This window comes from Macaca mulatta, chromosome 6, assembly GCF_049350105.2.
Source record: "Macaca mulatta isolate MMU2019108-1 chromosome 6, T2T-MMU8v2.0, whole genome shotgun sequence".
In the NCBI taxonomy this organism is placed as follows: Eukaryota; Metazoa; Chordata; class Mammalia; order Primates; family Cercopithecidae; genus Macaca; species Macaca mulatta.
The window spans coordinates 97,118,820-97,143,887 of NC_133411.1; the positions used below are offsets into that span (position 1 = coordinate 97,118,820).

General features: G+C 37.1%; 1 protein-coding gene across 1 annotated transcript in view; it reads left to right on the plus strand.

Moving 5' to 3' along the window:
- The window catches only part of ADGRV1 (adhesion G protein-coupled receptor V1), a 594,013-nt gene that overhangs the window by 172,964 nt on the left and 395,981 nt on the right, over positions 1-25,068 (plus strand). Inside the window, exons 51-59 of the mRNA XM_015140403.3 lie at positions 3,118-3,337; positions 3,669-3,873; positions 8,660-8,806; positions 11,690-11,945; positions 13,072-13,274; positions 14,546-14,722; positions 15,090-15,272; positions 17,232-17,411; positions 21,422-21,586. Coding sequence (XP_014995889.3) covers positions 3,118-3,337; positions 3,669-3,873; positions 8,660-8,806; positions 11,690-11,945; positions 13,072-13,274; positions 14,546-14,722; positions 15,090-15,272; positions 17,232-17,411; positions 21,422-21,586 — 1,736 coding nt within the window. The remainder of the gene's footprint in view (positions 1-3,117; positions 3,338-3,668; positions 3,874-8,659; positions 8,807-11,689; positions 11,946-13,071; positions 13,275-14,545; positions 14,723-15,089; positions 15,273-17,231; positions 17,412-21,421; positions 21,587-25,068) is intronic.

Here is a 25,068-nt window from a genome sequence, read left to right on the forward strand (position 1 = left end):
AAAGATTAAAAAAATATATAATAGGCATACTTTCTAAAAGAATTTGCGAAAAATTCTGCCAGAGGCTTGTTAAAGAACCCATTGTGAGGTCTCTTTATTTCTTTTGTTTCTGTGACTTGAGGCTGTAGAAGTATGAAAAGATTGTAGGTAATTATTTGGAATGGCTTATTATAGATCTCCTGAAAGCTGAAATTATGCATTAAATAATGTTCAAGGGCTTTCTTATTTTGAATGTGTCAAATATTTTATTAAAAGTATTAGATTGGAGCCATAACTATGAGGATCACATATTTATTCTGGTTAATGACTTGACAGATTACTGGGTGGTGACTGAATGCTTTAAATGGAAGAAGAAGAATGAATATGACAAAGATCATGAGGACATATAAACTTATCTTCCCTCTCACCCTTTTCTCCTTTAGTAGTTAATAGATATTTTAAGTGCCAATTATGTGCCAAGCCCATTGGTAGACCCTGGGGAAACAAGGGTAAGCAAAACTACATATAAACCCTGCCCTGAAGAAGTTTCGTATGTAGCAGGGAAGAGACATATTACGTATAATCATACATATAAGTTTCTAGTTATAAATGGATAACTGCTATGAAAGACTACAATACTTTCATACTACAAAATGAGAGGGCTTGCCCTGGTCTAAGAGATGCCCAGAAACCTTACTTAAGGAAGAATCATTTAATTGAAAATTATATGTTGAGTAGGAGTTGAAGAGGTAGAGTTAATGATGGAGCAGGCTCTAGACAAAGGGAACAGCATGTGCAGAGAGGTCAGGTGGTGGTGGTGAGCATGTGCTTTTAGGTAAGAACTAAAAAGGGACAAATGTGGCCAAAATACAGACAGTAAGGGAACAGTGATACTGGGCTTAACTGAAGATGTAATCAGATAGGGACTTAAAGGATTATGGTCTTTATCCTAAGAGTATTGGGATGCCTTTCTTGAGGAGGGGATGGGAAGGTAGAGATAGAGATGGGCAGAGAGAAAGAGAGTTTGTGTGTGTGTGTATGTGTGTGCGCACGGGTGTGCATGCATGTGTGGCTGCCATGGAAGAAAAACTTAAATGTTAGAAGAGAAGATGTCTGAGAAAGAGCTGGAGGCTCATTCTTTAGAGATGTTGAATGATGAAGCTTGGAAAGTGGTAGGCGATGCGGGTTAGAGGAGATTGATTCAGATGGTGTCTCACAAGTAGAACCATGGGGTTGGTGATAGATTAGATATGGAGGTAGGCAAAAAAGAGGATGTCAAAGATGAGCCCTAATTTTGGCATTTGGTGGGTGAATGGTAGTGCTGTAACTACCGTGGTGGTGATTGCCTGCGAGAGGACCAGGCTTTTAGGGGCACAGAAAATGAGTTTGGTTGGAATATATTAAGTTTGCCATTCACATGCAGAGTAAGCACTACTGATTATAGCGCTTAGAGTAGGGTCTTGGTTTGCTCATATACATTGGAAATCCAAAGTACAGAAGGTCATTTTACTGCAGGCAGAGATTATCTTGGTTGATACTATTGAATCAGCTCATTTTAAACTTGAGGGATGTTGAGATCCCCCTGAATTCATTTTTTTACTGAGTGTCTCCGGTCTCATAAAACTTTATGAAAATTATATGGCCATTTAAAGTGCAAGTTTATTGATAACCCTTTTTTTTTTTGGCTGTGTTAGCTTTTTATGCAACATTTTCTAAAGTGTGATAATACTTAAATCCATTACTATAAAAAAGCACAATCAATAGTTCTTGATATGTAAGAGTAAGGATATGGGGCTTCCCATTGTAACCTATGGGCTGAAATTGTAGAAGAGGCTCATGCTTTCTTTTTCTTGGTGCTGTTTTAATATCGAATCAATCTCATTTGATATCTTTATGTTCCAATGTGGCTATCTAAGTACTGGAATTTGTTCATGTTTTTATATGATTTCTCATTTTTTCTCCCAGTTTTATTTAAGTCTGAAAATTATTTAGTATTGTATATAACATAGTAAGCCCCTTTCCTTCTAAACTTGTGTAGATATAAATATGTCCTTTCAGCTATTTTTTACTTCTTTTTTAGGCATAACCCTATTAACTGATATGTATATAGGGACAAGATCTCACCCTGCTGCCTAGGGTAGAGTGCAGTAGCATGATCATGGTTCATTGCAACTTTGACCTCCTGGGCTCAAACGATCCTGCCACCTCAGCTTCCCAGGCAGCTGGGACCACAGGTGCTTGCCACCATGCCTGGCCAATCTTTTTTATTTTTTGTAGAGACAGGCTCCCACTATGTTGCCGGTTCTCGAACTCCTGGGCTCAAGCAGTTTTCCTGCTTCGGCCTCCCAAAATGCTGGGATTACAGATGTGAGCCACTGTACCCAACCTTGCTTTGAACTATCAAAAGTATGGTTTCCTGGTAACATTTCAAAAACATTGGAAGAATATACTTTAAGAGTCATAAATTTGTTCATATCCTTTGGCCTAATTAATTAACCTGAAGAATTTATCAAGTGAAGATAATTAACATGAAGAATTCTGTTTCTACTTAATATTTAATAATTATACAATAACAAATATCAAATGTAGGGAAATTATTAAATATATTTTGATCAAACATATGTATTATTTATGCACTGAAATTATAGACTTGAAAACTGTGTAGAAACATAGAATACTATAATAGTATAGACATGGTGTAATATTGTTAATTAAAAGTTTTTTGTATTTATACTGTTTATAACTGTGTCAATTATGAATTCATATGAATGGTAACTAGAAAGGAAAATGAAATATTTCATGATGGGATTATAGTATGTTTCACTTTTTAAAATATCCTACTATGCTATCTAATAAATATTAAGATGAATATAAAGGAGTTTAAAATTAGTTTGAGTTTTAGCAGCTAGTAATTTCTTTTTTATTAAATGGGTATAGATACCTCATCAAGCTGGCTTGGTCATCCCAAAGCACTTAAAAAAATTATTATTTACATCCAGTTATTTCAGAAATTAAAGCATATTTAGTTACCTCAGGAATCACAATGGAACTTTGAGAAGATTTTGCTTTGGAACCGATGCAGGGAGTGTGGGAGGTGACGGTTTACATCTTAAGTTGTCTTTTCTTTCCTTTCTGCAGCCCACATACTTCTTATTGGCCAAAATATGTCTGCTCTTTACTGCTGGAATTCAGAGCTTAATCAATTTTCTTTTGTTCTGGAAGTACCTTCTGCTTATGATGTGGCTTCTGTTACAGTAAAGTCCCTTAATTCAAGCAAGAATTTAATAGCTCTAGTGGGAGCTCATTCACATATATATGAGCTAGCCTACATTTCCAGCCATTCTGACTTTATTCCTAGGTAGGTTCAACATTTCATGCTAAGTATATTTATGCTCACCATAATTTTATATGACAGTTCATTTCCAAGACTTTATTTAGTGACTGAAAAATATACAAAATGTAAGTTATTTATCAGCCTGAAATTTGGTTATTATCCATATTTCTAATATCTATTCTACCAAGTTAATCAGTATTACATGAATATTTTGGATTAAAATTTTATTTATGAAATGTGATTCTTCCAAACTTTTAATATCAATTAATGTAATGGTAACTTTATGAGTACTCTACTATGTATATATCTTAAATTTGTTGTAGTTAACTTATTTTGTATATGCTTCTTACGGTAGTTCAGGTGAACTGATGTTTGAACCGGGTGACAGAGAAGCTACAATAGCAGTAAATATCCTTGATGATACAGTTCCAGAAAAAGAAGAATCCTTCAAAGTTCAACTTAAAAATCCCAAAGGAGGAGCAGAGATTGGTATTAATGATTCTGTAACAATAACCATTCTGTCTAATGATGATGCCTATGGAATTGTTGCATTTGCTCAGGTAATGATACTGAAGACCCCACACTTGCAATGCAAATGTTTGATTTATTGTATTTGTGTGTTAGCTATTATTAGCACTCAGCAAGTCATAGTTTGAGTATCATCAGCCTTTCTCCCTTCCCTTTCCCCTGCCTCCCTTTTATGCTGCATTCTAGGGTGAATTCTACTGACAAAAATTCTGAATTTTGCAATTTACAGTCTTACACACTGGACTCTTGAGTCAACTTGTCCTAATCTTTTTGCTATTTTCAGATTCCTTTTATAGGATTGACTTTGAAATGTTACAGGTTGATCTTGGTCTAAAAGTTTGACTGTGCTGTTAGTTCTGTTACCAGAGAGAAAGGATGACATAGATTCTAAATACAATATATACTGTGTGATATACACATCATGTACAAATATATTACTGTCATATTATGCTTTTGTTACTTCTGTGGAGAGGGGAAGAGAATGAGAGGTGGGATAGGGGGAGGGTGGAGGAGAGAGAGAGTGTTGTAATTGTATGTACGTTGGACGTGTAGATGTCTTTTCCTGAGGAAAGAGAACCATGCAAATCCTAAGTCAATCCTGTGCCCAGACTTCATATTTCTTTATCAGCAAGCAAAAGGACATCTCTTATTTACATCATTTAGTCCTTTTGACAAAGTGAATTCTTACTTCTGAATTCGAGTTATAACTGCAGCTATCATGTATCTTTCTCTGAAATATTTTTCATATAAGGAAAACCTAACCCAAATTTGCCTACACACCAAGAGCATGTCCTAAAAGAAGGTGAGCTTCGGGGTTAGTTGGATACTCTACCATGTCATTATGGCTTAGATTGTTTCCATCTCTCTACTTTGCCATCACAAAATTGACTTTCATTTGGTTGTTTGAAAGCTGATGTTATTGTTAAGGTTACTATGTTCCTGTTTATGTTCATTTGGGGAGAGAGAGATATTTTATGAGATTCTCAAAGTAAGGAAGACATTTCCCAAAAGACTCTAGAAAATGGCTTATGTCTCATTGTCCAGAACTGTGTAACAAGCCCACTCACTCATTCATTCATTGAATCATGCAGCAGTCGTTTAACAAATGCCTGTTATGTACTAGATACTGTTTCAGATGCTAAATCATGACAGAAAATAAAAACAGCAAAATTCTTTATTTTCATGGTCCTTAAATTCTAGAGAGAGCAAGGGGAGAAAGACAGTAAACACAGACATAAGAAAATATGTGCTATATTTGATGGTGATGAGTGTACTATGAAGAAACGTTAGGCAGGCAAGGCAGATGGAGAATGCAAGGGAGAGAGTGGAGGTTGCATGTGGGGAAATCTAAAATAAGATGATCAGTAAGGGCTGTTTGGAGGAAATGATAGAAGGACAAAGACTGGTGGGGGATGAGGGTGTGAGCTATGTAATATCTGGGTAAGAACATTTAAAGCAGAAGGACCCATCAGCAAGAGCAAAGGCCCTGCAGTGCAGCCCTGCCCATCTGGAGCAACAAGGAGGCCACTGTGGCTGATGTCTGCATGTGATAGGGGATGAGGTTCAACAGGTGCAGGGCCAGGGCTCTGTGTCAGGAATCCCCAGGACCACCCACAGTTTTGATGAGTCACTAAGAGGACTCACAGGACCTAGCATTTAGTCATACCCAGGGCTATGATTTATTACAGCAAAGAATGCAAAATAAAAATCATTGAAGGGAAAAAGCTCATGGGATAAAGTCCAGAGGAAGCCAGGGCAAGCTTCTAAGATTTTCCCTCCCAACCCCACCCATTGACACAGGACACGCTTAATTCCCCTTTAGTTGTCACAACATGTATAAAATGTTGCCAACCAGGGAGGCATACTAGGGACTCAGTGCCCAGGATTTTAACTGGGGTCTGATCATGATCATGCAGGTACCCTCTGCCTGGCACATACCAAAATTCTAGACTCTCAGAAAGAAAATGAATGTTCAGCATAAACCACAATTATTATGCAATTTAGGCACTGGGAGCTGCTTAACAGTTCTGGGAATGGTGGGAACTCTCCTGAAATCCAAGTTCCCAGACACCAGCAGAGAGCCGACCTGTGAACAATGGCTTTTGTCTCGTTGTCCAGATGGATAGCAGTCAGGTTTGCTGTGTGAACAATTTCCTGCATTAGCCCGCTAGCATTGTAATGAATTTGGACCCTGAGGGAATTAGAGAGCCTTTGAAGGGGGTGGAGTAGAAAAGTGAATGATCCGACTCACATTTTAGAAGGAACAACTCTGATCATATTACAGAGAATACATTGTAAGTGGGCAAGGACAGAAATCGACCAGTTAGGAATTATTACAGTAACAAATGATGGAGCTATGGGAAGCGTGTTCACTGACTTACGGATATAGGAAGAGCAGGTTTAGGGGATAAGATGAGGAATTTTGGATGTGCTTAAAGTCTTGTGTCTATTGCCTGCAAGGGTCAGAAGTTTACACTGCTACTCAATCTGGCCCATCCCTAGAGCTAAGTAAGCATACATCAGCTTCTTCTGAGGCATCTCTGCCCAATAGGGATATAATGTGTGCCACATATGAAAATGTAAGTTTCCTAGCAGCCTACATTTTTTAAAAAGTAGAAAGAAGTAGGTCATTTGATTTTAATATATTTTATTTAACCCAATATATCTGAAATATTTTTTCAACATGCAGTGAACATAAAATCATTAAGGAAATAGTTTACATTTTTCATATCTTGTCTTCAAACTCTAGTGTGCATTTTACACTTATAGACTAGCTACACTAACTACATTTCAATTGGTGAATAGCCACATGTGGCCAGTGGCTATTGTGAAGGAAAAGGCAACTCATAAGACATGAACTGGGTCGTGGGTGGGGAAAGTTAGAAAGAAAGAAGAGGACCCCTATTTTTATTAGGTACTCACTTGTGTCTTCACTTTCTTCAGATCTCTGCAAAATGACACCTTACCAGAGAGATCTTCATTGATGGAAAATTGCAGCTCCCCACCATCATTCTGTATCTTTTTATCATTATAAAAAGTTTCTTCTTTATGACACTTATAATTTCCTAATTTGTCTATCATCAAGGTGTGTTTTTTACAAGAATTGAAGAGTATGAGAGCTGGGATACTGCTGTGTTCACAGCTTTATCCCTGCACCCAGAGAAGTGCCTGGCACACATTAGGGGCTTAGGATGAACCTGTCATACCTGTCATTCTGTGGGAGAAGCACAACACTTACAAGGCCTTCTCAAGGCCTTGTACAAGTCTGTAGGGCAGAGTTGGGCTTCTTGGGGTGAGAACTGACATGCTCTGCTGTGTGGTTCCATCTTCTCACCCTGCAGCCTTGTGGCAGATGGAGAGCATGTGCTATTCCTCAACTGTTTGAGCATGGTAGATTTCCCTTTATGAAGCTTGTTCCAAAATTGTTCTGGAGACATAAAATTACTGTTAGTTAATACTTGCCAATAGATACTGAATTCTTTCAATCTGTTCAGTAGAATTCTTCATTACAGGTCTTTTATGTCTGGACAATCTCATTTCAAAATGAGATATAGTAGATAATGAGAATTTCTCAAATATTTTCTGGCTTCATGAAGTGCTTATTTTATTAACCCTCATTAATGGAGGGCATGGAGCCAGAGAGAGCTGGCTTTTTAAAAGGCATTGTCTTTTGTGAATAAATTATGTGCATATTTTAAAATCAGGGCATTTTATTTAGGAATGCTTGATTGCCTGGAGCAAGATTTTATTACTATGTAACATCTGTAACAACGTGTTAAAATACTGTGTAAAATATTGCTAAAGGATAGAACGGCTACTCAAATTAGCATTCTAAGTAGAAGCTCTCATAAGTTTTAAGAAATTAATGGGGGAATCTCTTTTCAGGTTATCATAGTGACCTGAATGGAAAGATTTTAAAAAATCTTTACACTCCTTATTCTTGCTTTAATGATATGAAAAATCCAGGGGTATTGCAAGAAGAGATTGCCTGAAGCATTCATTTTGAGGAACAGTTCGTGAAATGGCTGACAAGAGATGTTGTGTATGTTTGGTGAAGAATGTTGTAGTCACACAGAAATAGATAATTAGTTTGGGACAAAAGAAAGAGGCTAGGAAGCATAGATAAGAAGAACAAAGAAAGTAAGGAATTCCATCATAAGGGAAAGGGATATTTCAGGCAGGAAAACACAGTTGTAAAGGCCATGAGCTAAGGATAAAACACCATCAATGGAGACAGGATAGCCCACAGAAACATTTCAGAGGATATGAATTTAAGGATAAGAGACATTTGCGAATGATCAAGGAGAAAGCTCTAATTCTCATGGCATCGTTGCGCATGGATGGGATGTTGGAAACCATATAGGTCAAGCTTTTGTTTTACAAATAGGAAACAAAGACCTAGAGGGATTGCCAGAGGTTACAAAGGGGAAAAAGGCTTCCCTGCTCTCCTGACTCTATATCCTTTCTCTTCTACAAACTTTTTGCGTGGTATGAATACTTTTACAAAAGTACATGCTTTCTGAGTATTAATGTAATATATGTTCACTGAGCAAAATTCGAAAAATATAGAAACAAACAAAATAATCCTATAATAATAAACCTTTTTGTTTACTTTCACTTAGTCTTTTACTTATTCAAACATGTATGTTTTAAATCATGGTCATTCTATATGACTGTTTTTTAATTGTTGTTTTCACTTACTATGTCATGTTGCTTAGGACCGTGAAGTTTGCAAATTCATAATAATATGAGACAAAAAAAGAAATCTGATTATGTAATTTCAGGTAACCCCCTGTGACTTTCTGTGTACTTTTTCAGAATTCATTATATAAGCAAGTGGAAGAAATGGAGCAAGACAGCCTAGTAACCTTGAATGTTGAACGCTTGAAAGGAACATATGGTCGTATAACCGTAGCATGGGAAGCTGATGGAAGTATTAGTGATATATTTCCTACCTCAGGAGTGGTATGTAATTTACGAAGTTATAGGATACACTTTTAAATTATGGTTACTAGTGGTGTATGGGGCCAAATCCTGCCTTATGGATGAAGTGTTTGAGTTTGACCATGTCAACACTGGATTCCTACTAATCATCGTAGAGAGGGATACAATTTTAAGGTTAGTTTTCTTTTTGTGGGTATTGTTCTTTTTTTAAAATGTAAAACCAAAATTTTCCTTTAAAAGGTCATTCTTTTTGAGTTTCAGTACATTCTTTGGCCACATTGTGGGTGCATTACATTGTTAGATAAAATCAAAATGTGGTTTCCAGATTTAGGCACAATGGAAGTAGTAAGTAGGGAACAATTCTGCATAAAACAGTCAGACATATGAAAAAGTAGATCTGAGTTGTGGAGTGATATAGGTTGGGTTTCCTGTAAATAGACTCTGAGATTGAGAGTTGTGGACAGAAGGATTTTAAGGAGATAAATCTATGAGGCTATGAGGAAGGTGAGGATGTGCAGAAGGAGAAGTTGATCCACAGGCAATTGCAGTTGAGGTTGATTGCAACTGAGTTCAGGAGATGAGCTGGTCCTTAGGAGTTGTTCCCAGTTTAGAGCTGATCCATTGACATCCCCATTTTAGCAGTCCTTGGCTTCGGTCCACCCTCAGGGTTGGGTATAACCTTGAGTGAGACCTTTGCTGTAGCACAGGGTGATTCCCAATGTGGAGTGCAGAACTTGTTGTTCCTAGTAGCCACGGGGTGGGTACATCAGCCCCAAGAAGGGATGTGGCCAGACGACAAGATTATCCATTACTGGAGAATAGTATAAAGTTGCAGCTGAAGTTCAAGCATGGAATCAGAATGAGCCAAATAAGTACATGATTAACAACAAGAGGGATCAGAGAGCCTTTCGTTCCTAGCTGGAAGATGGGTTGTCTTCTTGGCTTGCCTTCGGTTTCATAGATTAGTCTGTGTATATTGCCCACATGCTTCTCTGAAGAGTTCTTTTAAAGGAACTCTCATGGAACTGTCTCAAAAAAAGGACAGGTATATATCATGGTTCATCATTTCGAGGTTACTGTATTATTTCAAAGGTGATTGGCGCTTCTGTATATTAAGAATGTTATAGCAAATTCTGTTGCATTTAATATTTACTTTAGGTAAGCTACCAAAACTGTAAGTTATGTCTGCCAGGTTCCATATGTTCTGATTTATATTTCCCCAATTGTCATTTCTTATATAAACATGATTACAATTATTTCTAATTTAAATATAAAATGGTACCTTAAACATAGACTATATTTTGGAAGAATTAATTATTTCATTCAGGTAGTTAGTACATTTTTTTTCTGTAAAGGGCCAGATAGTAAATATTTTAGGCTTTGTGAGCCATTTGGTTTCTTTCACTACTACTTATCCTTTGTAGTAGAATTGTGCTAGACAATATAAGCAATATCAGCAGACAATGTAGGCAGCAATAGACAATATGCAATTGAATGAGCTTATTTGTCTTCCAGTAAAACTTGATTTATGACAAATGGGTTTGGCCATTGGGCAGTAGTTTTCTGACCTCTGATTTTATTAATAAAGCTCTTGAATTTATTTTTGTAACTTTTATTTTAAGTTCTGGGGTATATGTGCAAGTTTGTTACATAGGTAAACTTGTGTCATGGGGTTTTGTTGTACAGATCATTTCATCACGCAGGTATTAAGCCTAGTACCCCTTAGTTATTTTTCCTGATCCTCTCCCTTTTCCCACCTTCCATCCTTGAATAAGCCCCAGTGTGTGTTGCTTCCCTCTATGTGTCTGTGTGTTCTCATCTTTTGGCTGCCACTTATAAGTGAGAACATGTGGTATTTGGTTTTCTGTTCCTGTGTTAGTTTGCTAAGGATAATGGCCTCCAGCTCCATCCATGTCCCTGCAAAGGACATGATCTTATTTTTCTTTTATGACTGCATACCTAAAGAAAGAAATACCATTCAATACAGCAATTCCATTACTGAGTTTAAAAGGCATATAAATCATGCTGGGATAAATACGCATGCATATGTATGTTCATTGCAACATTCTTCACAATAGCAAAGACATGGAATCAACCTAAATGACCATCAATGATAGACTGAATAGAGCTTTTGAATTTATATTCTCCATTGCCTTTTCCAGGTAGAAAGATGAATGTCAGCAAAGGTAGATAATAACATCAGCCTATAATGCTAGTTTGAATAATTATAAATAGTTTGTAGCTGCATTGCTGGAGAGTGGTGTGTGAGGTGAGAATCAGTGGAAAATGACATTCAAGAAGTCCTATCAGCAAGGATTTCAGATGCTTTTTAGCAAATTTGAATTTGACTTTTTAGACAGGAGAGACACAAAAGGAGAAGAGAGATGCTATGATTTGCATCTCTCCCTATCTTTCTCTCTCCACCTGTGTTTTAGTTGATTCATTGCTTAGTGATATATCTGTTCAGAGTTTAGTCAAAGGAAATAATCTGGGCAAAAGTTTTGTAGAGAAAAATCTTTAAGCTAGTATGCCACCTTATTTTATTTTTATGGATCTTTGTATAGGGTATCTAGAGCTTAGATTCTTAGACAGACTATGTACTTTATCTTAGAATGGAATTCAGGCTCCAGTATTTGACAATTTGGCTGCATGGGTTTTTTTTGTTTGTTTGTTTGTTTGTTTGTTTAGCTTAAAGTTTATAAATGGTTTGCTTTTTCCTTTTTCCTAACAATCTTCTGTTAATATGAAAGGCATCTGATTATGTAGAATCATATTATTATGTTGCTTAAATATCTCTTGCTATTTAAGTTATGGGTTTAATAAAAGAAAATCAAATTTTTAAATATTCTTGCTACATAGTGACAATTACAAAATAAGTAACATCTTCTTTCTTTAAAATTCTAGATTTCATTTACTGAAGGCCAGGTACTGTCAACAATCACTCTGACTATTCTTGCTGATAATATACCAGAGTTATCAGAGGTTGTGATTGTAACCCTCACCCGTATCACTACAGAAGGGGTTGAGGACTCATACAAAGGTGCTACTATTGATCAGGACAGAAGCAAGTCTGTTATAACAACTTTGCCCAGTGACTCACCTTTTGGCTTGGTGGGCTGGCATGCTGTGTCTGTCTTCATTAGGGTAGCAGAGCCTAAAGGTAAATATTGTTAAATATCTTTCAAGTTTTAATGAGAAGCTTCATTGGATAATTTAATTCTAATATTTATAAGGAATGTAAATTTCTCTTTTTATATGGCTTTTTCAGTTTGACAGGTCATACTCAATCCTTGTTGCTAAATTTGGTAATCATGTGAAATCACCTAGCAATACTGTTAAAGCAAATGTATCTTTTAAAAGATACATTATAATAGAAATATTAATATTTTAGTTGTGAGTGCAGTAGAGGTGACTTTTTTTACTTTTTCATCATTCATCTGTTCTCTTCACTCAGCTATACTTTCTGTAGATTTTCTATAGTTACAGAGAACAATGAGCAACACAGTGAAATGTACATGGCACTAAAGGTATTAATTGTTTAATCGAAAATAGTAATTAGAATAATTTTATCCTGGGAAGTGTACAGTGGCCAGTTTCTCTTTTGAGTATAAAATCATCACCCAAATAATTATTCATATTAGCTGCTGGTGAAGGTTCTAAACTTTTCACATGATAACATGGACATCCAGCTTTCCAGTACCTTTCATTTGAATAGTCAATGGGAAAAATACGACATGTAGTTATGTTCCTGGGTCTTTAATATGGCATATTAAGTTTTTAAAATCTAAACAATGAAATAAAAGTTAGGTGCTGTGAAATACTTTGAGTCTCGTGATAGGCACATCACTGTAAGAACAAAATCACTCTTAATGATTAGTCATTAAATGATGACTTTGTATACATAATTTTTCATTTTTTGAAGAATCTTTTGAGCATTTATAATTATCATCTCTGTTCAACCTGCATATCTGTACTTCCCTAAGACTTTGCAGCAATTTCTATTAATGTGTATGACATGTGCAACATAGAAGGGTGCTTAGAGAATCAGAAGTGGGGGGTTAGAACTGGGATATAATGTTAGGAGTGGGTGGTGATTCTCTGCCCAACTTTGGGGACCAGGAAGACCAAGCACAGAATAATCCTTGGGAGTATACATTGTCTTTGTTTCACTTCTTTTTCCTTAACTTTCTACAAGGGATAGAGTAGAGTGTTCCACTCTACGTGCTTGGAACAGCATTAGCAGCAAATAGAAAAGCCTATTTATTTGTGGCATGTTTCTCTTACAGAAAACACCACCACTCTTCAGTTACAAATAGCTCGAGATAAAGGACTACTTGGGGATATTGCCATTCACTTGAGAGCTAAACCCAATTTCTTACTGCATGTTGATAATCAAGCTACTGAGAATGAAGATTATATATTGCAAGAAACAATAATCATAATGAAAGAAAACGTAAAAGAAGCTCATGCCAAAGTTTCCATTTTGCCGGTAAGTCAAGGCTGCCATGAATGTGATCTCAAGTAAAGGAAAATGCTCTTAAGTAAAATTGTGATGCTCTTCTAGGTAAAAATGTTTTTCTTTTTTCATAAAAGGATGCTTTTAAGCATAAAAAAATGTAAGTATTCTAATGTACCCACCCACCTAAATATTTAATAATGAATGAATATTTTATAACTGGCTGACAAAAATGATGTCTATTACTTGTATTTATCCTTGAACTGGAATATTGTTTGAATGAATTTTGAAGCACTGAATTTAGATTAATTATATCTGATTGGATCCACTGTAATTTTGTTTTGTCAGTTTTTAAACTAATGACAACAAATGAAATGCCCAAATCAATCTCGTTATTTTTATTATTCATTTAATAGGACAGTATTTTTCCTTTCATGGTATGATTACTTGAATCAAGATTAGTCTTCAGATGGTTTAGATCTGGTTTTAGCTATCTGTATTTATCCATGTATGTCCGGAGAGAGAGAGAAAAACAGAGAAAGAGATGGGGAGAATGTGTGAATATATCCGTAATGATGCACAAGAAATTGAAAGTGTTTAATAGTGGATTAGTGTTAATATTATTACAAAATAATAACAAAATGTTGTTTTATATTATATAAATAGTATTAATCTTATATATTATATACCATAGAATATATTACGTTATTAAATAAATATATAATGTTAGTGTTACTAATAGTGATATTAGTGGTTTTAGGTAATAGTATCTTCTGAAGATTATAATTTGGGAAAGATATAAGGGATGGGATAGAAATGAGGGTTTTTTCCTCCTCTTTTTAGAGTATTTTTTATCTTTGGAAATTTTTTATTATGCGAAAACAAAATAAGAAATTTTAAAAAATTAAATATAGGCTTATATCTAGATTTTCAAGTCTAGAGCACTTTAAAAATGTATGTAGCATTTACCAGTGTTTCCTAAATTTTCTTTTGGGATATTAAATATGTAAAACATACAATAGAATATGGTCAAAATTTCAGGATAGATTTTTAAAAATTATTTTATTTGCTAATGAGTGTGAAGTTTCCATTGAAACATCACCAGTGAGCTAGGATATTCCATAGATTCTGAAGTTGTCAGTGGGAAGATATTAAAATATAACAAGAATCTTTTCTATGTGTGACAGATCTGCCCATTCCCATGAACAAAGTCAATTATTTCCTTACTGAAAAATATCCAGTATTCAATGCAAGTTAAATGTCTTTAAAAAAATGAAACACCATCTTTTTCCCCCATCCCCCAGGATGACATTCCTGAATTGGAGGAAGGATTTATTGTCACTATCACTGAGGTGAACCTGGTGAATTCTGACTTCTCTGCAGGACAGCCAAGTGTGCGGAGGCCTGGAATGGAAGTAGCTGAGATAATGATTGAAGAAAATGACGATCCCAGAGGAATTTTTATGTTTCATGTTACTAGAGTGAGACGAACTTTCATTTGTTTACAGTCACACAGAGGCCTCTCCCTGCTGATTTGGCCAGTGTTTTGTAATGTTTTCTGCAAAACATTTAGCTTTGTCTCTATTTTTAAATAGATAAGTAACCAAATTGCTCTTATAAACTAATTCTTAGATCTCTTTGGGCTAGACCAAAGGATTCAACAAGTTTACTTTCATTAAATTAAACGTAAGAGTTCAGAAGACCTTTTATGCATACTTACATCTGACTGTTAATTTCTACTTTGAAGGGTGAAGTATAGAAAGTTAAGTAGAAACAATACCTTTAGAAAGATGACTTATGAGAGTTACCATTTTATCTTGCCTTTCAACTGATATTCTTTACTTAAAGGGCGCTGGTGAAGTTATTACTGCCTATGAAGTGCCTCCACCCTTGAACGTTCTTCAAGTTCCTGTAGTCCGGCTGGCTGGAAGCTTTGGGGCAGTAAATGTTTATTGGAAAGCATCACCAGACAGTGCTGGCCTGGAAGACTTTAAACCATCTCATGGGATTCTTGAATTTGCAGATAGACAAGTATGCCAGTCACTAACATATTAGTCTTTTTGCATTGTACTTCAGACATTTTGTAGGCATCCATCAAATGAATGTACATTAGTGACTGCTAAATGCATTATACTCTAAATGTTTCTATGTTGAGTCAAACAAATATTATTAATTGAAATACAGTTTATTAATGGGCATGGGAAGAGACTTATAAAGATACAACAATCTTACCCTTTTCTGAACCCCCTGCCCCAGTTTTATTTAAAATAAATAGAAGTTACAAAACAGGATAATAATTAACTTAGAAATGCCTAACAATATATAGAAAACTGTCTGATGAACTAGACTATTCCTGTGGACTTTAGTTTATCTTTTATTTTGTTTCTTAATGCCAGTAAATATAGATATTTATTTAGAATTTGCACTAAAAGTATGGACAGTTTTTACTTAATATCTAAAATGCCCTTTATAATTTAAAAAAATGACTAAGAGAAAATGAAAAAAATAGTTAAAACTTGAAAAACTGAAAAACAATATTCTACATTTAGGCTCACCAGTCTTAAATGTTATGAAACATTCCCCAAGAATTACAAATTTTGTAAACTTGGCATTTTTAATATGTAAGAATAAGATGTTTTCATACAAATTTTTTTTTAATCAGTAAGTGGAAAAGGCTTATGAACAACCATGAAATGTTAGTAACTTCAACTAGCACCTCTGTCTACAGGTAGCCTTATTTTGGCTAGACAGATTACCAGAGTATGCGTCAACTTACTAGTTGCTCATGGTGAGCAGTAGTAAATGCTGTTAAAAGGTAAGCATACAGATCTAGATTTTCCTACACAGAAAAACATATTATTGTTAATATTTTTGAAATTCTGAGCTTTTAAAACAGTTTTAGAACTTGAAACATTTCCTAGTAAAAAGAGCAGAATGCAAGCCAATGAGATTCTTATGTTAAAAGCAGAAACAAATACATTGATTATTCATTGAAGCAGCCTTCCAACTTTAATGACATTATCAACTCTTTATCTGTGCATGAAGTTCAAGTTCCATCATTAACCAGCATCCTGAGGATCAGGTTTATTCTTAAAATTCACATCCTCTAAGGAAGGGACTCTATTTTACAGCACAGATTTGAGATGCAGGCAATTTAATTAGCTTCTATTTGAGCATTTGATTTTATTCATGTTTCCACCTGTCTGAGTGTGATATCCAGCCTTTTCACTTTTCTCTGTTGTTAAATTAAAGACTTTAGGTAGATTTAGATAGAAAAACTTCATTTTCTGATAAATGTCTGTGTCAGAAACATTGGAATATTTTTATGACCAATAGTCAAACTGCAAGCTGGATCAAGGTTTATTTATTTATAAGTTTATAAAAATTTTTAACATAGAAGATTGAACTAAATCCTGATTATAAACATCCAGGAATAGCACATTTGGGTCTTCTTTCTGCCTTTATTTTTGACTGCATTGCAAAAACAATATCTGAAACCATTGGGATTTATTTTAATTGTAGAAGACAATGGTAATTTTTATGTTAAGTTTCATATCATGTAATATTAATACCAAGCATACTGCATTTTATGTTTGTGCAATGATATTAGAACCTGCATGACATTAAAAAAATTTTCAGAATAAGGATTTATTGTTTTTAATGTATAAATAATACTATCTTATCACATCAATAATTTTTTATCTTGAAAGTAATAGACAGCAAATTTCTGATTTTAAAATACCATAAATATACACAACTTTAAAATGCCATAAATATATATGCCATAAATATATACAACTTTAAAAGTATTACGAATATTATAAGCAAAAGAACTACTTTTTTGTACCATGTTTCTAAGTTTTTTATTTTCAACTAAAAAATTAAAATATATATAAGCAAAAACTGTTACTACATTATTTCTCTCCTCATTTCCTATCTTCCTCCTCCTTTTCCTCCTTCTTTTTCTCCCTTCCTTCCTTTCTTTCATAGGTTACTGCAGTGATAGAAATGACCATAATTGATGATGCTGAATTTGAATTGACAGAGACTTTCAATATTTCCTTGATCAGTGTTGCTGGAGGTGGCAGACTTGGTGATGATGTTGTAGTAACTGTTGTTATTCCACAAAATGATTCTCCATTTGGAGTATTTGGATTTGAAGAAAAGACAGTAAGTTAAATATATCAGGGGGATGCATGCCTTATTTCAGGCTAGTGTTTCATGTAATTTTGAGTAGAAAGTGTCTTGCATTTTTGTTTTGAAAGTCTTGGCCAGGCGTGGTGGCCAGTAATCCCAGCACTTTGGGAGGCCGAGGCGGGCAGATCACAACGTCAGGAGATCAACACCATCCTGGCCAACATGGTGAAACCCCAGCTCTACTAAAAATCCAAAAATTAGCTGGGCATGGTGGTGTGTGCCTGTAATCCCAGCCACCTGGGAGTCTGAGGCGGGAGAAATCGCTAGAACCCAGAAGGCAGAGGTTGCAGTGACCCGAGATCACGCCATTGCACTCCAGCCTGGCGACATAGACTCCATCTCAAAAAAAAAAAAAAAAAAAAAAAACCAAATCCCGGCATGGTGGCTCACGCCTGTAATCCCAGCACTTTGGGAGGCCGAGGCGGGTGGATCACAAGGTCATGAGTTCGAGACCAGCTTGGCCAATGTGGTGAAACCCTGTCTCTACTAAAAAAATACAAAAATTAGCCTGGTGTGGTGGCTCATGCTTGTAGTCCCAGCTGCTTGGGAGGCTGAGGCAAGAGAATCGCTTGAACGCGGGAGGCAGAGGTTGCAATGAGCCAAGATCACACCACTGCATGCCAGCCTGGGCAACAGAGTGAGACTTCATCTCAAAAAAAAAAAAAAAAGAAAGTCTTTATTACCCTTCACGTATGAGTCTCTTCTCAAGGATCTTTTGAGTGGGCTATTGAATTAGGGGCCAATCCTCCAGCCTGTGCACACAATTTGATAGTAATGTGAGCCTTAATATCAGGAAATTACGAAGGGGAACAGATTCCTATTTATTGGGTGTAGTAGACCAAGATGTATTTTTTTTTTTTTTTTTTTTTTGAGATGGAGTCTTGCTCTGTCGCCCAGGCTGGGGTGCAGTGGCCGGATCTCAGCTCACTGCAAGCTCCACCTCCCGGGTTTACGCCATTCTCCTGCCTCAGCCTCCTGAGTAGCTGGGACTACAGGCGCCCGCCACCTCGCCCGGCTAGTTTTTTGTATTTTTTAGTAGAGATGGGGTTTCACCGTGTTAGCCAGGATGGTCTTGATCTCCTGACCTCGTGATCCACCCGTCTCGGCCTCCCAAAGTGCTGGGATTACAGGCTTGAGCCACCGCACCCGGCCCAAGATGTACTTTTCATCCACATCACCTATTCTCTGCCTGCTTTACTGCCAGACCACCATTCTGGTCACAGGCAGGATTCTGTCATGGGTCTGGGTGTTACATCCCACAATGGGTTTACCTGGTGAGGGATTTATATTACCCACTGTTATGCTAGTCTGTTGTGACTTATGTAGAACAAAGCACCACAGTCACCCCCCACCAGCTCATGTATTTCTCTGTATTTCTTCTCACTTCTCATTGGCTGTTTACTTCCAAGACTTGAAAGAAGGAACCCAATTATTATTGATTCAGCCACAAAGAGAGAGAGAGAGAGAAAAAAAAAGCCTAATTAATCATGAAAACTAAGTGTTTGTGCAGCCAGATTTGGTACCCAGTACTAAATTGTCACTACATCTTAAGTGTAAAACACTATAAATTCCATTATAATTATTATTACATAATTATGACATAATATTATGACCTTACCTTTCAAAAGAAATTCCAAGGTATGAATTAACCATAAAAGTACTTAGATAATCCCCATATACTCAGCAACTTTTCCGGCTCCATATGTCACCATTCCCTTCATTTAATCACTTATAGGTAGTCAGTAATTCACATAGATCGCTTTTAATTAATAAACCAATTGCCGTAATTTTCTACTGTCCTGTGGATGCAGGGCTAGACCCACAGCTTGCCTGCAAGGGCTGGAGTTCCCAGATGCTCTAAAATTGAAATATAACAAATAACTGCCTAATGATTTGGCTATTTAATTTCAATTTCATAAGAAAATGAAACCTGTAAGAGGGATAGAACAAACTTTCACTGTAGCCCAGTGAGCTCTTCCTTGAAAAAAAAAAATGGGCAGCTGTGTTTGTAAGGAGTGTTGGATTGGCAAAAGAGTAACTGAATATCTTCCAAGCAGCAGAAAATTACATAGGAATATGTAATTTATTTTTTATAAAATGATTAAAAGTTCAGGGTTTAGTGTTCAAATCTTCAATTGATGAAACTTCACAATAACGTTTTCCATCAAACTTTTGGACTTGGGCACTGGACAATGTGTTTATAATCTACTCTTACTTTTAGAGTAAATGAATACCTACACTAGTATTCATAAATAATTTTTATTCATTTTATTGTAACTGCGATCATAAACTCTAGTGTTTTAAACCTAGTGTTAAGCACACTTGGTCTGGGACATAATATCGTTACAGCTACAAATTTTCAATTTGTCTTAGAGTCTAAAGGAAAGATTTAGGTTACCCAATTCCTACTGTATTGTTGAGTATGTAAAGCACACGTGCTTGGGCTTTAATTCATTAGATGTTGATGGCTATTTTGATTGTTGGTGATAATATTAGCTGCATGATGCTCAGCCCTTTGTGACTGCTTCCGTTGCTTATATCTATCTTTCCTATCACAAAAGTTTCTTGGTAACATGGAGTTTATCTTTTAACCTTAATGAGATATACAATATTGTGCACACAATAAACATTCTGTTAGCACTATTTGGTGACACAGATTAGATTCACAGCTGAGGTACATTGAGAAAAGACTGTTAGTATAAATCCATCAAAATTAACAAGCTGTTCACAAGGGCAATGTGGTAAGTACACGAAAGCCCTGGGAATAGCAGAGACCCATGGAAATCTACCTGTGAAACCTAAACTAAAATGTTACATCTATAGAATCAAGAAGACTTATATAATGGATTTTCTCTATTTTTTTCTTGCTAAATATCTCTAGTCCCTGAGGAGTGGTATGAACAGTTTGGAGTCAAAATATCCTAATTAGATTCCAGGCTCCTCATCTCCAAATATATGTATATATCTGGCCCTCAGATTTCTGTGAGTTTCTGTGAGGCTTAAATAAGATAAGGTATATGTAAGAACTGACACACAATAGAAGCTCATTTCAGTTTGTTCTAAATCTGTGCTCTTGACATCAATGCAAATCTCATGAAGAAAACAAAACAAGATTGTATTGCATGTTAAGCTTCTATCTGTCTTGAAAGTGGAAAGCATTGTGTTATGTTTTCTATTTATATAGCAGATGGATGATATAGGTTCAATGAGGACTTTGCTTCACAGAGTCAACATATGTACTTCACTTAAACTAGATCTGTTAATAAGGACTTGTATAAAAAATAAATAGTGCTGGTAAATGAATGTATTGAATCTCCTCTCTTTATCTCAGATTAATAAAACCACTTTTAAACTTCGACTCACTAAAGTAGGTACACTACAGATAATTCAGAGGACAGTTTAGGTCTGTATTATGTATACATAGGTCTGTATGGGGAGCCTCATGGTAGTAACAAAGATCCCCCCATATCCAGTTTCTTCATATAGTAAATGTGCATTTCTTCTTCATGCAGGAATCCTGCACCAGAGTGCCCAGTCGGCTGATGCTTATGGACACCTCTTATTCAGCTGGCAACTCTCAGGCCCTAGACTCTGTCCATTTTGGGGTTCTGTCCTCTTCTATGTCCTGGGCATCCTCTCTGTTCACCTGCCAAATGGAAAAGTAGAGGATGTGGGGTCTTGTGTGGAAGTTTATGGCAAGAATATTAGCAGCATAAGTCATTTCTGCCTCTATTCTCTCGGTCAAAATTCAGTCGCATGCCCTACCTAATTGCAAGAGAAGACAGGAAATGCCAACTAGTTGAGCATCTAGGAATAGAAAGTGGGATTTGGTAAAAAAAAAAAATTTCTGCCACACGATCATAACATGTAACATTCATTCTAAACTTTAAAACTGCAGTCATTGTAAACAGAAATAAGATTCTTTTTGTTTATCCTGCTCTTTTTGTTTGTTTCTTTTGCCTTACTGGATTTTCTTCTTTCAGGTAATGATTGATGAATCCCTTTCATCCGATGACCCAGATTCATATGTGACATTGACGGTTGTCCGGTCCCCAGGAGGAAAAGGAACCGTACGACTTCAGTGGACCATAGATGAGAAGGCTAAACATGACCTTAGTCCTTTGAATGGGACCCTTCATTTTGATGAGGTATAGTCAGCATTAGGACTCGTGTGTTTTTTCCCTAATTTGTCTTTGAGTTTCTTTTTCCTTTTTATTGTAAATTCAGGGAGCACATGTGCAGGTTTGTTACATGGGTATATTGCATAATGCTGGGTTTTGGGCTTCTGGTGAGCCCATAACCTAAATAGTGAATATAGTACCCAGTAGGTAGTTTTTCAGCCCACACCCCATTCCCACCCTCCCACCTCAAATAGTCCCCAGTGTCTGCTGTTTCCATCTTTATGTCCATGTATATTCATTGTCTAGTTCCTACTTATAAGTGAGAACACATGGTATTTGATTTTCTGTTTCTGCATTAATTCATTTAGGATAATGGCTCCTAATTGCATCTATGTTGCTTTAAAGGACATGATTTAATTATTTTATATGACTGTGTAGTACTTCATGGTGTATATCTACCACATTTTCTTTATCCAGTTCACTGTTGATGGACACTAAAGTTGATTCCATACCTTTGCTATTGTGAATAGGTTGACAGATATCTGACGTTGAGTGGAAGCACCTGCCCTGGTGTGGGGTGCAGGCAGGGAAGGATGGTAAGAAGCGATCATGTTGGAATGTGTTGGGGTCTCTTGGGGAGTGGTAAGGGGGTACACCAGCTTCTAGTCCTGAGCCAGCAGGAATGAAGTTTGCTTCCCTCTCGTGCCCCTGTTTCAGGACTCATGACTTTCAATTCATATAGACTGTCCTTTGGCTCCGCAGTGCAGCTGCAGGCCACAGATGTGCCCCTCTAGAAGCTGCTACCAAAATGGGTTCAGGGCAGGCCTCTTCCCCTGCTCCAGGGCAAGCAACTTCACAACTTGTCTGTCCTCCATTGCTGGGACACTGTTGCTCTGTGTAAGGAGGGGGAGTTGGGCCCTGTTCTTCCTGTAAGCCCAAGTGGCACAGGCTCACTTTGAGCAGGGATAGAGTCACTGAAAAAAAGCACACAAAAAAGCTTTCTTTGTATGCATACATTAACTCCCAGTGGGAAGAACCACAGCTGTGTCTGCAACAGTCTAGAGTGGGAGATGACCACCTCTCTACCACTGTCCCTAGGCGTTGGTGCTGCCCTTTTCAGTGACTGGCCCTATGCCTGCATTTCCTTTGTCCCAAGGAACTTTGGTGGGCTGTGCTCCCCCTCCCTTATGGGCAGCCTGTATTGTTTATCTTAGATCTCCAGAAGTCCTTTGGCTCCCTGGCACCCACCCGTCCTCCGTGCTTCCCAACGTCAGAGCCAGTTGTGGGGTGTATTTGCAGGAGATCTGGTGGTGCAGGGACTCTAGAGCAGAGAGGTCTCAGGCAGGGCAGTGGCACTACAGGTACACAACCACTATGGCACCCTCCATCTCATTTTGGGTCTCAGGGGAACATAGACATGCCTGCACAAGCTAGCAACCCGGTTCTCTGTCCCTGGGAAGTTCCTGAATAGCCACTTACAGCATTGTCTTGTGTCATGAGCACAGAGTGGCTCCTCAGAAGCTTGACAGTCAGGAGATTGTCAGAGGAGTGAGGAGAGGAGAGAAGCACTCCCACCTACTTTCCATGGGGTTCCGAGCTCCTTGGGGTCAATCTCTGCGGACTCTTGCTGCTTCCGTTTTCTACACCCCAGCTTCTTCCCACTGGCCCTCTGACAGATCCTGGCTCTCTTCCACCGGTTTTCTGTTCAGAACTTGTCCTTTCACCAGTAACTTTGGTCATCTTCCTGAGGAGAACTGGCACCTGATGTCCCTAGAGAGTCATTTGCTAGAGGCAGTGGGCACTGTGCTGTCGCTGCTGAGGGGAATGGTGACTGTAGTCACCCTGTGTGGCCACACCTCGCGAACTGTCTTTGATTTTCTTTTGCATAGTATTACTTGTGAATGCATGCGATAATATTTACTATGGAATTTTTTTGGAAATCTATATGCATGATGGGGGGAAGAAATCACACACAACACACACACACACACACACACACAGAGAAACTCTAGATATCTGAAATCAAATTCTTTTTTTTGAAGTTTTTATTGATACATAATTGATATACATATTTTCAGAGTACATGTGATAAATTGATACATTCATATAATCAAATCAGAGTATTTGAGATATCCATCACCTTAAGTATTTTTTCTTTATGCTAGGAACAGTCTAATTATTCTGCAGCTGTTTTGAAATGTACAATAGATTATTATTACCTATATCAAAAATTTTTTTTTTTTTTGGAGACAGGGTCTCGTTCTGTCACCCAGGCAGTAATGCAGTGATGCGATCATAGCTCGTTGAAGCTTCAACCTCCCGGCTCAAGCAATCTTTCCACCTAAGCCTCATGAGTAACTGGGACTATAGGCTTGTGCCACCATGCCCAGCTATTTTTAAAATTTTTAAATTTATTTTTTTATGTTTTATTTATTTTTTTTGAGACAGAGTCTCACTCTGTCATTATGGCTGGAGTGCAGTGGCACGATCTCCACTCACTGCAAGCTCCACCTCCCAGGTTTACGCCATTCTCCTGCCTCAGCCTCCTGAGTAGCTGGGACTACAGGCACCCGCCACCACGCCTGGCTAATTTTTTGTATTTTTTAGTAGAGACGAGGTCTCACCGTGTTAGCCAGGATGGTCACGATCTCCTGACCTCGTGATCCACCTGCCTTGGCCTCCCAAAGTGCTGGGATTACAGACGTGAGTCACTGTGCCTTATCTATAGTCAAATTTTAAATTCAGACTCTGCCCGCATTTTACCATCAAAACTACCCCTCTCTCACATTTTTCCTCTCCTGATTGAAGGCAAAGCCAATCAACCACGCTGGATGTCTGGGTGTCATTCCCAGCTGCACCCTTTCTGTAATTGTTACATGTATTTGATTACCAAGTCTAGTCAGTTTTCCCTTTAAGTGTGTTTTCTGACTATTCTGACTGTGCAGAACTTCTATCCTGACTCAAAATACTGATTGTGTAACATAATAAGACAATGTCAAACTTACAAAAACTCATAGGTTGTAACATCCATGTACACTTTGAAAAGAAATTAAGGAAGTATTTCAGCCAATCAAAAAAACTGAAACACAATAAGTAGTTTGAGAATAGCAAGCATATTGCAGTCCATCTGTATGTGTCTCAGCCTCCCACACTGATAAGAAGTGAAGGTGCAAGGTCCTATCTACTTTGAAGTAGGAACATAATCTTTTGGCCCATACAGTTGGTTTCTGTAAGTTGTAAGAATGACTCCCCTTTTCAAAGTTTGGTCGGACATTTACAGATCTGTTTCTGTTTCTTTATGTCTTCATCAACATGAGCCTGAGAACCTTGGCTGGAGTATCAACCAACCCACCGTAGGATGTGATTTTTCTGGTTGCCTGTGTTCATTCAGTTTCTTCCTCCTCTTTCCATTCTTTGGCTAGTTTTAATAATCAAAAGAAGTGAGGAAGCAGCATATGGAGCCCAGTTAAGCTGAGCACAGAGTTTTTTGTTTTTGTTTTTTTAAATGA